This window comes from Bactrocera tryoni, chromosome 1 (genome assembly GCF_016617805.1).
Source record: "Bactrocera tryoni isolate S06 chromosome 1, CSIRO_BtryS06_freeze2, whole genome shotgun sequence".
Classification (NCBI taxonomy): Eukaryota; Metazoa; Arthropoda; class Insecta; order Diptera; family Tephritidae; genus Bactrocera; species Bactrocera tryoni.
Genome location: NC_052499.1, coordinates 3,162,530 through 3,176,572, shown reverse-complemented (window position 1 = coordinate 3,176,572; position 14,043 = coordinate 3,162,530). Strand labels below are relative to the sequence as shown.

Here is a 14,043-nt window from a genome sequence, read left to right as displayed (position 1 = left end):
AACTTTCTTGAACTCCGGAATAGTTATTAATAGTCATAGGACAACCAGATATTTAAATTTAGATCCTTGAAAAGAAGATCGACACACACCACTTCTTCGTGGATTTTCAAGACGCTTTCGACAGCACGAAAATGAACTGCCGCTACGGCGATATGTCTGAACTTGGTATCCTCGCCAAGTTAATTCGGCTGTGTAAGCTGACGTTCGATACCAAGCAAAATTTCGGACAAGGAGACTCCCTAACGTGTGACTTATTCAATCTATTGCTTGAGAAAATAATACGAGGTGCAGAGCAAAGCAGTGAAGGTACAATTTTCTATAAAAGCTTACAGCTGCAGGTGTACGCCGATGATATTGATATCATTGACCTCAACAACCGCTCCGTTAGTTCTGTTTTCTAGACTGGATACGTAGCGCATGGGTCTGGTTATGAATGAGAGCAAGACGAAATATTTCCTGTCATCAAACAAACATTCATCGCATTCGCGACTTGCGTCGCACGTCACTGTTGATAGTCATAACTTTGAAGTCGTAGATTTCGTCTAACTTGGAGCAAAGGCTAAACCTTACAAGTTCATTATCGTTCCCATCCTGTCATATTTATGAGTACATGAACGATGGCAACAGTTGATGAGTCGGCCTTAGGAGTGTTCGAGAAAAAGGTTTTGCGTAAGATTTGTGATCCTTTTCGCATTGGAATTTCTGCTTTGAAGGTTTTCGATTCAGTACCCGCCAGTAGAAGCAGAGGAAAAAGAGACCTCTACTCCGTTTGAGGGATTAGGTAGAGAAGTACCTGGCTGCACTTGGTAGAAAGAAAGAAACGACTGGCGCGCTCGACTATAAGAAGTTAAGAAGAAAAATACAGTTTTAATGTATTATTTGTGTTCCACAACTTTTGAGCATTTCATAGTAGTCATAATAATAAAAGTGGACTTACAACAAAATTACTTTTAATATTTTTATTGTAATTTCCTCTAAAAAAATTCAATTTATTCAAAAACATTTTTCGCTTTTTTCTTTTTAGCAGCTCCATTCGGAGTATCGGAGCACTTATCGCTGGCATGAGTTCACAGGCAATTCGCGGCCAGAAGTGGTGCGTCGTGCGCCAGCACCCAATCCAAGTCAATTCATCGGTGAGTTGCCCAAACGTAGATGAAACATATAATGCGCATACGCTGTTTGCTAAAAACATATTACTAGAACCTAGAAATATATATATGTATATATATAATTATTTAGTCTATACATACTTATGTACTTGTATTCTCATTTATGTTATGCAATATTGAAAAATTTATGCTTGAACGCTTAACTTCAGTTACTATTCAAAACTATCTTAAGCCTCATTAACAGGTCCAACGAATGAGCCACCATTACCCAGGCGGAAAAAATGTCCAGAGTTGGCATACAAGTCGCACGAATTCATTATCGGTTCGGAGTACACAGATACGAGAGGTGGACATGCTGGTGCCAATCGGTTAGCCAGGGTGAGTTGAAAGACTTTTATGCAGCTATAAAGGGGAAACTCGTAAAATATGTTTATGTGGTAAGGCAGGGATTTTTCTTTGTGGAATTGCATAGCACAAAATTATTTTAAAATAAATACGCAACTGAAGGCAGCCCACTATTTTTAGTACAACAAAATTATAAATTCCCAAAGGCTTCATCAAAAACATTTTCTTCAAATTATATTATATCCATAATAGTAATCTATAAAAATGTATCACTTTATTCATTTTAACAACATTTATTAGCTTACCGGAAAGCTTTGACCTTAACCCTCTTCTTACCTGTTCTACTTGGAGTGACGTCACAGTGAATGTGGAATTTTCAAAAATGTTGTAACATATTTTTATACGAAAACTAAATAAATGTTAGCTGTAATGTATATAAATGAAGCTTTCCCATGTATTCAAGCACTTATTGTGCAATTATTGTATATAACGGTATATTTGTGAGACATTTAATGACAGCCTTCATGAAAAGTCCATTTCTATTATTTTTTATTAATTCTGTTCGCTTATCCCAGACAATGGCATATATTAAAGTGACGATACTATACATATATGTGTAAATTATTCAGCTTTTGTTGGCTTGCGCCCATCATGTTCAGATGGCAGTCAGCATTGCTTTTACTTAGCTAACAGCAGAGCGGCGTGCCCTTGATTAGACCGACCGAGCGACGCGACGAGATGCGCGGGCAAGGACGTTTGTCGCACGTTTTTTTTGTTTTTGAAGCATATGTACAATGGCGAGCTTTCAAGCATTTAAAGCCACTAAAACATGAACATATGTGTTCGCCAGTGAGTAGAAAATATATTCGAATACTTTTGGAGCAAATAAAAATGCCCACTTTTTCTGTTTTTCTCTGGTTCGGTGGAATAAAATTTATTTAGTTGTGAAAATGCTAATTTAAATTTATCGCAAATCACATGTAAACCACATTAATCCATCTGTGTGAGCGTATTGCGCTAAAAGCATTGCAAAGACATGCAGTTTGGTTTTCTCTTCTACTTTTATGTGTGTGGGCAAACTGCGGCCTCATTCACTTTTGACGCTCAGAATTAAAATTTTATTTCAATTTCATGGTTTGCTGATACTCTAAGCGCGCATTCACGCTAATTAATCTCCATTTATGTATGTTTTCAATGGAACTGCTAAAATGCACATATATGCCTACGAGAGTCTGAACTGGCTTGCATTTCTCTCTAATTAACCAAACAGTGGTCCTAAATTATAAGTAAATGATTGACATTATGTATGTATCTAATTACATATAACTTTATAAAAGTGATTCATAGATTGAAATCAGATTTTTTGGAAAAGTATTCTGTTGTTTATATGTTTTTACTAAATTAATAACTGATTTGTATAACCAAAAAAAAAGTATAAATTTTCTTCTTTTCTAAACGGTGAGTAAAGTAGTATTCCAAAATCTATGAGTAAAATTTTTCAAATATTTCAAAGTAAAAATTGCAGACTTTTTGTTCTATTTTGTTCTGTAAAAGGATTTTTTTTATCACTTTTTGATAGCAGTCTTTGTTTTCTTTGAAAAATTGGACTTTTCCGAAACTTCAGGCAAAATAAATTGCTTCTACGCCTTGTTCTCACAACGCAGATTAGGTCTCTTTCCTAAGAGATAGATACAAGAAAAGAAGAAAATTGCGTACAATAATTAATCGATATTCTTAATTAATTAGTCCATAATGCCGCTTTTCAGTTTACAAGACAGTCTATGGTTTCTCTCCTCATTTCTATGCTTAGAAGAGTTTTCCAACCGAGTTTAGGCAAACTTTTTGTCAACCAGCAAATATTTCGCTCTCGCGTGTCTGTCTCAAATACATCGAATGTATTTTCTTTCAAAACTCTCGATCTGTGTCTATATAATGGTCCTATTCAAGTTTAATTTGATAAGCATTAGTCTCAAAAGTATAAAATTTCAAGGGACTAAACTGACAGACTACAGATATAAAGATATACCATATATGCATAAGCATGCTAAATACATTTTATATTAAATTTAATTTAAATATAATTTTTTTTTCTGGTAAATTTTGCTTTCAAGTCGGAAGAACGCGGTACACCATCGCGTCGGAGCAAATCTGAGGGACCTCCAGCTGTGCCCAACGGACGTGCGTATGCCATACCAGAGGAGGTTGATGGACCGGCAAAAAAACAGGTATGTTTTCAGGAGCATGTCAAATTATTTTTCAAATCTTTACATATATGCTAAAAGTATGTCGTTCCTATATGTATATGTATGCCCAATGTGTGGAAAAATATTAACTATTTAGTAAAGAAAATATAGCTACAAACATAAATAGTACGAATTACATATTGTGGTCTTGTATAGAAAAATATTTATGCGTGTGTCTCGTGAGTTGAGTTGATATTATACTTAGCTGAAGCCAAATTTTTTGGGTCAGTTTATAGAAAAGTTGATATTTTAGCGTATGTATATATAATCAATAGCATTAGTTAATCAATGCTACAAATGTATAATTCTTCTTACGGAACTAAGACTTTGCCTTTGTGAAACATAACTGGCATTCGATGGTGGATTTATTATTCTACTAACGAAAAGCTAACATTTTATTGATCATCTAGATAAGAGGCTTTGTGTGTTATGTCCGTTTATGTTGGTTGATAGAAGTTTGAAAAACATTGTGTCTCATATTTTCCACATTATTTGTCATATTTCGAAATCAAAAAAGTTTTCTATTATTGGCTCAACACTTTACATAACTATCGCGAGTTCAACCTCTTTCGTTGGTGCTCATATTATCAAATTTATTGCCACTAATCTAGCATCTCTTAAGATTGAGGCATGTATTTAAGTCAGCACTCATTTTTCAGTAATATTTCTTTAAGTTGTTCTGAAAGAAATATAAAAACTCGATTAGAAATACGCAGAGTTTTGATGAAAATCGTTGAAAGCTTAGGAGATTAGATCTATTGAGTGGCTAAATTAATTAAAAAAAATTCTAAAAATTAATATTGACACGCCTTATAAACAAATACGTTACTTACTGAGATTAAAAATTTAGTCTATGAATCCTTTAGCATGAACATTGGTCGGGCATGTGAGTGAAATGAAATTACAAAGAATGTGTTTGAAAAATTAATTACATACTAGTATCTACATTTATAGCTGTAAATTATTAGCGATGTTTTGTTGATGGCTAAGCATGACAATTATTTTCCGTGCTCGTTTAAGTATATGTAATAAGTTACATTACATTATTTCAATATAATATATTTGAAAAAAAGGATTACTCACATGATTAAGTAAAATATATGAAATTTCGAATTTATTTTTAATGACGAAAGAAATGCTAATGAAAGATATGTATGTACATATGTATGTAGAAAGTTTCTTCGTTATAATTATATTTTTAGTATCATATAGTATCATTCTTCTTTTATCGAAAATCATTTAAAGAAATTTCTGTGCGATTACCCGCCTGTTAGTTATATCTCCCAAGTTTGTTCTAAATTCTCTAAATTAGAAAATTTGTTGTAGTTGTTTTGCAATGAAAGACAGTTTTTCTATATCTACACTTTTTTTGGTGTGTTGTTTCTCCCTATCTATCACTGTCTCCTTCAACTTTGGACTCGTTTTAATAAAATTCAGCGGAAAAGGATTTCATTTCACCTCAGTGCACAATTTCACGCAGCCAAAAGTGAAAATGGGAATACTTGTCCATTTCTATTATGCGCTATAAAGATAAGTGCCAGCTTACATACATATATACACCATTAAACAGCATATGAGTAGACACATGTATTACGTCGCTATTGCGCTGATCAAAAAGTGTGGTGAAATGCTGAAGGACTCTAATATATTCTCTTTTGAAATGGCAATTTCAACAGCAACGCACATACTTATACGCGCTCACAAACACACATGCCAGTATTGAGCTCGGTAAGGGCTTGTAAGCCTGCTCATATATTCTTAAGACATACTCAACAGTAAAGAGCTGGTATGCATTTAGATCAATAAGTACTTCAGCGGCATACTACTCTCAATTTTGTGCGAACCCATTCAATTGGCAAAGTTCGATTTACTGTTGCCAGTTGTTGTAGCGCCTCTTCATTGCCAAGCAACGGCACGAAAGGCATGTTAAGGACTATCCAAAAGGATTAGCTTAAATATAAAGTGAGACGTAATAAACGATACCAGCAGATATATTTTCATATACATATATCATACGTACATATGTATTTTCAATTCGACCAAAACTTGCAATGCTGGTGTGCTGCTAGGCGAATGTATCCTCACCTACACCTTCTTTCACTTTTGCACTTTGCAAAATTTAATTTAACACTTTTCGACTCTTCCTCAACAGGGTTGCCACTCAATGATTTTTTCCGAAAGGTAGTAATAAATGAAGAGGCAAATATCTGTGTATAAAAATAAAAGTAAGTGAAAAGTTAGTTATATACTTACGCATGTAGAACGTATTTCAATATTTGCAAGAATGATAAATATTTATTTTGAAATATAATCTTTCATGTATTCTAACCCTGGGAAGTGAAAATTAACAGGAAAATCTTTGTAAACAATTTAAAATTTCTTGTTCTTGAACAAGGTACTTAAATTTGTAGGATTTTTATTTCTTCTCGCAATCTTCTCTAGCTTGATATTGTTTGGATCAGTGGCCGCATTTAGATTTTCTGTGATGACTAGGTTGGGTTAAAATGTCGATCCTAATAGGGAAATCACTTGGGCAGCATTGAACGCTGGTCCGTTTTAGTACACTCAGACTTCTATATACAAGATCACAAAACCCTTACAGATCGACAAGGCGCTTTGATTCTGTCAAAAAATTGTTGAGACGGCTAATAATAGTTTCAATTATGTCTTCAGGTTTCGCAAAGTTAATATTATCGAGATGTTTCAGCCTCAGTTTTGCAAAAGCTGGACAATGGAGTACTGCCGACTGAGAACTTCTACAATTGCGGCAAGATGAACTTTGCTCAAGGCAAGTAGTGCAGTAGAACACTTACATTCTACTCTTGACCAGAGAAACTTCGTAGTCGCACAAGAACTGTACGCCAACCAGCGTCTGCTAAGTCTTAACCAATCCTTAGGCCGTCTTAAATTGACCTAATCTTGCAAAAGCCACATGACATCTTGACTGTACGCTGAAGTTACGTCGGTATGTTGCAATCAGGGCACGAAGACTTAAGGGGCTTGAATGAATTTAGTGCGGAGGTAGTATAACGTTCATAAAAAAGGTCCAAGAAGACCCTCTTGAAGGCCCCCTACCAACACTTCTTCAGTGGGGCGGTCCCAAGAATGGTGTCAATGACTTCTAGCTGCGCATGATCCATTTCTCCGCATTTTCCAGAGTGCGCCTAAGCCGTGAAGACTCATTCGCCCCTCTACATCTCCATAGAACTCTGTCCACGTGGCTATTTTAGCTTTCCTCAACCAGATCTTGTATATAACCACACACCTGCCTTCAAATCATCCCTGGAGCCACTTTGTTGCATAGTTTACCGCTCGCCGTTAGCTCTGATGTCCACCAATGAAGTTTCCCTATATCTTTTTGAGTTTTCAGAGGATAGGAGCTTTCAAGAGAAGTTCCACACACAGAGCTGAAAACCTCGACGAGCTCATCAATTGCGCCTGTACATAGGATCGAGTCCATATCAGGCGCGTTGAAAGAGCTGAGAAAACTTTCTGCAATGCAGGGCTCAATTTGTATTTGTAAAGTTTCTATAGGTCTGCACTTTGGGACTCCACGACGATCCGCAGCAACACATTCAAGAAAAATTTAATTTCAGTCAATTCTTGAAAGATTTTTTTTGCTACCCAGATAAAGTCATTTAAGGGGCTATACCAGTGTGACGCATGAAAAATTAGGCGATTTTCGTGAATTTTTATTAGAGAAAGTACGCGATTGAATATTTCGAACATCTTTGAACGTAATAAAGTATATTTTCGACTATATTTTAAATTTTTTTTTTTACAAAAATGTTGAAAAATAAAATGGGCAGTCTTGATTCCGGCCGAATGAGTTGCTGAAAAAAAAAAATTGAAAAGTTTATTAAACTTAAAGATATTTTCTCTACAATGACCAACGATCTTTGAAAAATATCAATAATGAACATAATGGCGTAACTTTGAAAAATTAAACCGTATTTTTAGGTAAAAAATGGTCGTTTTTTTAATGCCAAATTGACAATTAATTGCCAACCAATTAAAAAGATCGGAGGTCATTGTATAGTAAATGTATTCAAAAATACTCAATTTTAATGAATATGAAGTAGATCGGTCAATTTCTCGTTGAGTTATGACGCCAGCAATTTTGAAAAATGTCGTTTCGAGAAAAACGCGTTTAAATTTTCACTTATACATATACATATGTATGTTTGCACCTTAGAGCGGTCGCTCTTTAGAACGCTGCCATCCAAAAACTATTCAAGATACGACCTTCCCGTTTTTACACGATATTTATGGAAATATAAGCTATCGAAAAAGCAAATAAAAAATTATTTTTTTTTGAAAGTGTCGTACTGCTATACCAGTACCCCTTAAGTAAATCAGTCGAACATTTTGCATGCTTTTTCATCATATCTGTGGTTATATTTTTGGCTATTAATACCCAAATATTTAGATATATAAATATAAATGTATATATTTAGCAGATTGTACAGTTATTTGTTATGAATTAGGTACTAAAAAATTGTATATCTTTTAAAGTTCAAGCAAATTTAGTCATAATTTATACAAGTTTTACAAAAAATACTTGTATTTTGTCTTTCTCTCTTTTCTCTCCAAAATATTGTTTTTTTTCCTCATTTTGCATTTGTTCTCTCGTTTTCTTTTATTGTATAAAAAAAAAATAATACTATTTGCTCGCTTGCTGTCGTCATCATCGTTGTCGTCGTCGTACTTTACATCGTGGTTGCATTGTAAAAAAAAAACAACAAAATGTTTAATAAACAAATTAATTACTTGCCGCCGGCTTTTTGCATTAAACAAAATAATAATAATAATTCTCTACAATTTTATGCATTTATATACTTGTTTTTGTTTTATTTGTTCCCTCTCTCTTTTTTCTCTCTGCTCTTCTCTTTTGCAGGCGGGTGAGTCAAATGGCCTATTCAAAAAGACCATCTCAAAATTGAGCACAGAATATCGTTTGCAATTCGTTTGGCCCAATGTCCGACGAATAAAGGGCATTGAGGCCGGCGATGCGGCGGATCACCCCCGAAAATCAATATCAATGGGGGCGCTCAAAGCTAGCCAACAACAACAGCAACAGCAGCAACAACTGCATCTCAGGCAACACCCACAACCGGCAATGCCAACCGTTCATAAAAAACGTACAACAAATCAGAAAGAAGGTGCGACAATATTCAATTGTCGCTAATAATTAATTCACAATAATTAATTTACAAGTTAATGAATTTAACGTTTAATTAAAAGTAAAGCGAAAATGTTTCGAATTCTCTTAAAATAATTTACTAACAACTAACTAGAAGCGTTTCAATTTCCAATTAAGTAATTCACTTAAAAAGCTCGACATTATCAAGTTAGTTAAAGTTGCAACAAGCTTTTGTTGCTATTGTTTAACTGTAATTAAGCAAAGTTGTAACACTGCTGCGGTAAAAATGGAAAAGCGCTTAAGTAAACATAAATAACAAAATAGAGAGACTTGAAACTTTGCTATTTTTTCCACAAAAGTACTGTTATATTTCACCATCTCTTGTTTATCATACTCAGCATCCTAACCAAATCCATTTTTGGATAATGCAGGATTGCAGTTTGCATTAGTTTTCAGTGAGTCCACTCTCTCTCAAATTTTTGGTATTCTTGATCTCTTTAAATGATTATATGAAATGTAAATTCTACTTTTATCCAATTTGTGAATCTTAAAGCCTTATAAGTCAAACAGACGAGTATTAAGAATATATAAACCATTACCTGTAAGAACCTCTCCGGTTTGACAGAAATAAGTCCCTCCGCAATCGAATTTAAGGTTATCAGGAAAATAAAAAAAATCACTAGAATCAACTTAAGTGCTATTCATTTTTCAAAACTGACGCACATAGTGTTACAACTAGATGACTTTGGTCAAAATTAAACTCGATATTGAAAAGCAAAAAACCGCAAGTAGTAAATAACTGTTGTGCAATTTATTTATTTACAAGTTTTCGTAGTAAAGCTTTTCAAAGAATATTTTCTAAAAATTTTTAGAAACTTTGCGGCTCTTAAAGCAATTAAAATTTAATGCTCGCGTTGGTAGATTTAATTTTTGAAAAGAAAAGTTGAATTATTTTGAAGTTTTTTATGTACACGCTGTCGTAAAAATGTTGCTTCAAGTGCGAAACGATACAAAATGTACTGTAGTATTCAAAATTAATTTTTTTCCAAATAACAGAATATGCACGTACTTACCGCGCCTAAAAATATGCATATGAAACTAAAAAACTGAACTCATTTTAAATATCCGAAGTATTGATGATTCAAAGCAATATTTGTTGCATATTTTTAGTAAAACTTTGTTTGCGCCCGTAAATGCATACTCTGTTAACATACTTTTTCTATAAGAATAAATATACTAATTTGTAGATCTCAAATAAGTCAAGCGAACTGCACAAGACTACAATTATATTGTTTTTGAAAATGCCAAATCCTTTTGAGCGTTTCTAAAAGTGAAAAAATAAACAAAAATCTGTTACTTACATTAAATTAGAAAATCATAACTATTATTTTTTGGAAATTCTAATTAAAAATGTACATATAGCATACCTTTAGGGAGTGACTAATTAAGAAAAACAACGTAGCATACCTTTAGGGAGTGGTAAAAGATTAGCAATACTTAAAGCTTTTATAGCGCACTTTTTGGAAACTGTTTTAGTTTTACTGACAACCATGCGATACCTTTAGTTTGCTATATTTGGTTGGCATTAATAAAATTGTTATTGCTATGAAAAATATTCAAAAGTCTGAACCCAGTCTGCTGTGGCTGAATATCCGGCCTTCAGAGGGAGAACAAAAGTATTTTTACGTAATGTGGCTGTAATTGAAAAACAGTAGGTTTCAAAGTGAAGCTGTAAAGTTTCCAGTGTTTTCTTGAATATATAGGCACTTTCTCCTCCACTGCCGATGCTGATTTTATGGGGTGAAATTTGATGACTACTCAGCAAAAAAAATTAATTAAATTCTATAGCTAAATTTAAGGTGTCTAACCTTTGCTCAAAACATGAAAGCAATAACTTCCTTATTATTGAATTTGAAAAAGATGAAAAACGCCTCAGAAGGATTTATACCATTTCAAATACATTTCTAGCGGACTGTGTAATTTAAATAGTACTTTAATTGTATTTAAAAGTATACCGTAATTTTACATTATAATTTTTTTACATTTTCTCTTAGACATTTATATATTTTATAGCTTTAAAATATCATTTGCTAACTAATTTCTCTAACAAAAATCTATTAAACTGAATATACTGGAAAATATTGCCAATTTTACTAAAGAAAATTCTCTATTACAAAAGTTTCCTTCTTTATATAGAACGAAATTAAAGTAATGCAAAGTAATGCATTCACTCTAAATATGCTTTTTCAAACATAAAATTTTGACAAAAAAATGTAAGTTGAAACTTTCAAAATGCAAAAAATGACGTAAGTGTTGAAGTGTTTATAACAATGAAATATTCTACCTTATCTTATTTTTTGTTATTTACACAAAGAATGGTGAAACTGAGTGCTCAATGAAAGCTGTAGAGTTTGGAAAATTCGTACAAATACTAAACTAATAACAAGCATATGAAAACAAAACGAACAAATTTAAAATCCATGACTCAAAAACACTTTCGTATAGTTTAAAAATTAATTTGGTAAGCGATTTGCATACAATCTGGCAGCTTTGAGTCATTTACTGTGATATGAAAATAATTTTCCTCACTTCCACGACTTTCAGTGAGCACAAATTATGATTTTATTTTCTTCTGTAGTATTATTTAAATGTAGCAGAAATCATACAGTGAGCATGCCATTATAAAGAACAGTTATTAATTGTATGGAAATTTAATTTTAGTGTACGGTTATGTCCAAAAATTAAGGAGTTTTTCATTTGTTTAGTTCTTCTTCGTGATTGTGAGGAAAGGCATGACAAATGAACTTCACATCCCTCATGTGATTCTGTTTTTTGTATATTTTCTCTACGGTATTTTGATTGTTTTTGTTAGCAGGATATAGTCAGAGAATAAAATACACAAAATAATAATGAAAATGCGATATAGTTAGGTCCTAACCGTGGTGCCTTAATTTCTTTGTATTTCAAAGAACAACATCTGTTGAGAATAAAAAAAATTCCACCAGATCGACTTCATCATTTTATTGCATTTAAAGGATTGGCTCTGTTCATAAAGCAGTTAAAATGTTAAAGGATATCACTTTCAGACAAAATATACAAAACAATGCAATGTTCTCGAATTTCTCTTACTATCAGCACTTTATTTTAATGGGTAGCTACCTTTTCAGGCCCAGAAACCCCTGTATAGAACACGGCTACTGCGTTTTACATATAAAATAATTAACAAAGTCTTTTATAATACATTAGAATATATGACTGAAACCTAAAATCGATCAATAAGAGATGGAACGATGTCAGAAATCAGGACTTGTAACCTCGAGGCCGATTTTGATTACACTTTTTCGTACGAACGAACTTTAACTTATAATGCAAAGAGAATTAGATTCCCGAAAAGGCACAACTTAAGGTCAACTTAAATAGCGTATAAGCGTTTTTTGGTCGTTTTCAGGTTTACTTTTCTTTCTCTCACTATTGCGTGTTCAGTCGTGTTCAATAAATGACGAGGTAAACTCTGAGTGCACCAGAATAGTTCCAGCATGACTTTAATAATAGTTTCTTTAAAGTTAATATGCTAAATGTAATGAGGAGAGGAGGGAAGCTTAATAATATTATATTACAATTTTTCAGATTTCGAGGTTTAAATTTTTTTGAGGTTATAAAACGGCAGAGTAATACTAAAATCTTTCTTCACTGAATTAAATTAGAGTAATTTTAAAAAATTTTATTTATTTTTGGGTTATTATCATATGAAATGAATACAACTAGAAGCTACACAGTGTAAATTTATTTACAAAAGAAATGAAATGTAAATACACAAACAAATGTGAGCGTTGCAGTTTAGGAAAGAACCTTCGTTAGAATTGTTTAAATTTATTTAGTTAATTTCCAAAGAAAAAATATTTTTACTACTTTAGCTTAGCTTTCTAATTTTTGCGTGAAATTGAGCTTTGAATTTTCAAAATTTATGCTGCTTCTGCTGAGAAATATATTTGCTACTCTACTCCAAAACAATGCTGCTTCTACTATATTTTATTTTAATTTAATGCAAAAATGTAAGAATAAACCGGCCAGCTTTGCTGGTGTTAGTAGTGACTGCGAATTTGAGATAATGAAAGCTGCTTTTGCCTAATTTCTTCTCAACGTGTATTTATTTATTTTAGAATATTTTTTTATAATTTTATCTAACTGTAATATTCTCCTCAAACGACACTTGCTACATTTACTACATTAATTTATTCGTGTAATTCAATTCAACCTGATTTGTTCGATGAAATTTCGTTCTATATTAACACCATTCATCCACAGCGTACAAACGTACAAATGCATAACAAATATACTAACAAACATGCAAACAAAATTCACATTAACATTTACTCACACATACACAGGCACACTAACATTTACATGAACATTGTATTTTGGCTTATTTTTTTTCTTATTTCGCAAACTTCAATGCGCCACCCAAAAAACCCCATTTTAATATTTGTGAAAAATATTTAGCTAAGCGCCAATGAAGTGACCCCTAACACCTTTGCAACGGCTGCTGCACTGTCCCCCTAAATATTTGTTGAAGAAATTTTTTTGATTTACCTTGCTTAGTTTTCAATTCATGCCGCCCGATTTCATTTCACTGCTGCCTTTTCCTCAATGAAAATTATATTAATTAAATTATTCGTTTTCTTCGTAATTTTATTGCATTGCTGGCTTTGGTTTTATCACATTACATGCTCGAGGGACACGTTTCGTTTAGCAAAATATAAATTCTTTCCTGCCTTAGTGAAATTTGTTTGGCGATTAAGTCCTAAAAGCTGATTCAATTCTAAGTCGTTACTTGTTGAAATTTTCTCTTGATAGATTTTTCGAAAAAAATTTACTGTTGTATCTGATATTTCCTTGCGATTTGCAGATTTGTTGCTCGAAATATTTCTATAAAGTTATTTTAGGTATCTCACATGACATATCTACTAATCCAATTCAGACGTATGAGGTCTGTCGAAAATCACACAATGATGAACATTGTTAAGGTTCATTCGAATGATTATATGCGTGTAAATTTTAAACAAATAAATTGAAAAAATGAATAACAATCTAAAAGATGAGAATCAATAGTTGAAATACGTACAAGCTTTAACTTTTTCATACATTCAGTCTACTGCCTTCCCTAGCTATCCAACTGTTAAGAAGACTGATCAAATCCATTACA

At 32.8% G+C, this 14,043-nt stretch overlaps 1 protein-coding gene across 4 annotated transcripts in view; it reads left to right on the top strand.

Annotated features, from left to right (window-relative positions):
* LOC120766982 (neurofilament heavy polypeptide-like) overlaps nucleotides 1–14,043 on the top strand; it is a 59,132-nt gene that overhangs the window by 29,256 nt on the left and 15,833 nt on the right. For 2 of the 4 annotated variants that reach the window (XM_040092777.1, XM_040092778.1), the window contains exons 4-7: nucleotides 1,025–1,133; nucleotides 1,342–1,487; nucleotides 3,566–3,679; nucleotides 8,595–8,859. In XM_040092777.1, coding sequence (XP_039948711.1) covers nucleotides 1,025–1,133; nucleotides 1,342–1,487; nucleotides 3,566–3,679; nucleotides 8,595–8,859 — 634 coding nt within the window. The remainder of the gene's footprint in view (nucleotides 1–1,024; nucleotides 1,134–1,341; nucleotides 1,488–3,565; nucleotides 3,680–8,594; nucleotides 8,860–14,043) is intronic. The other 2 variants (XM_040092779.1, XM_040092780.1) reach the window with 1 other exon arrangement.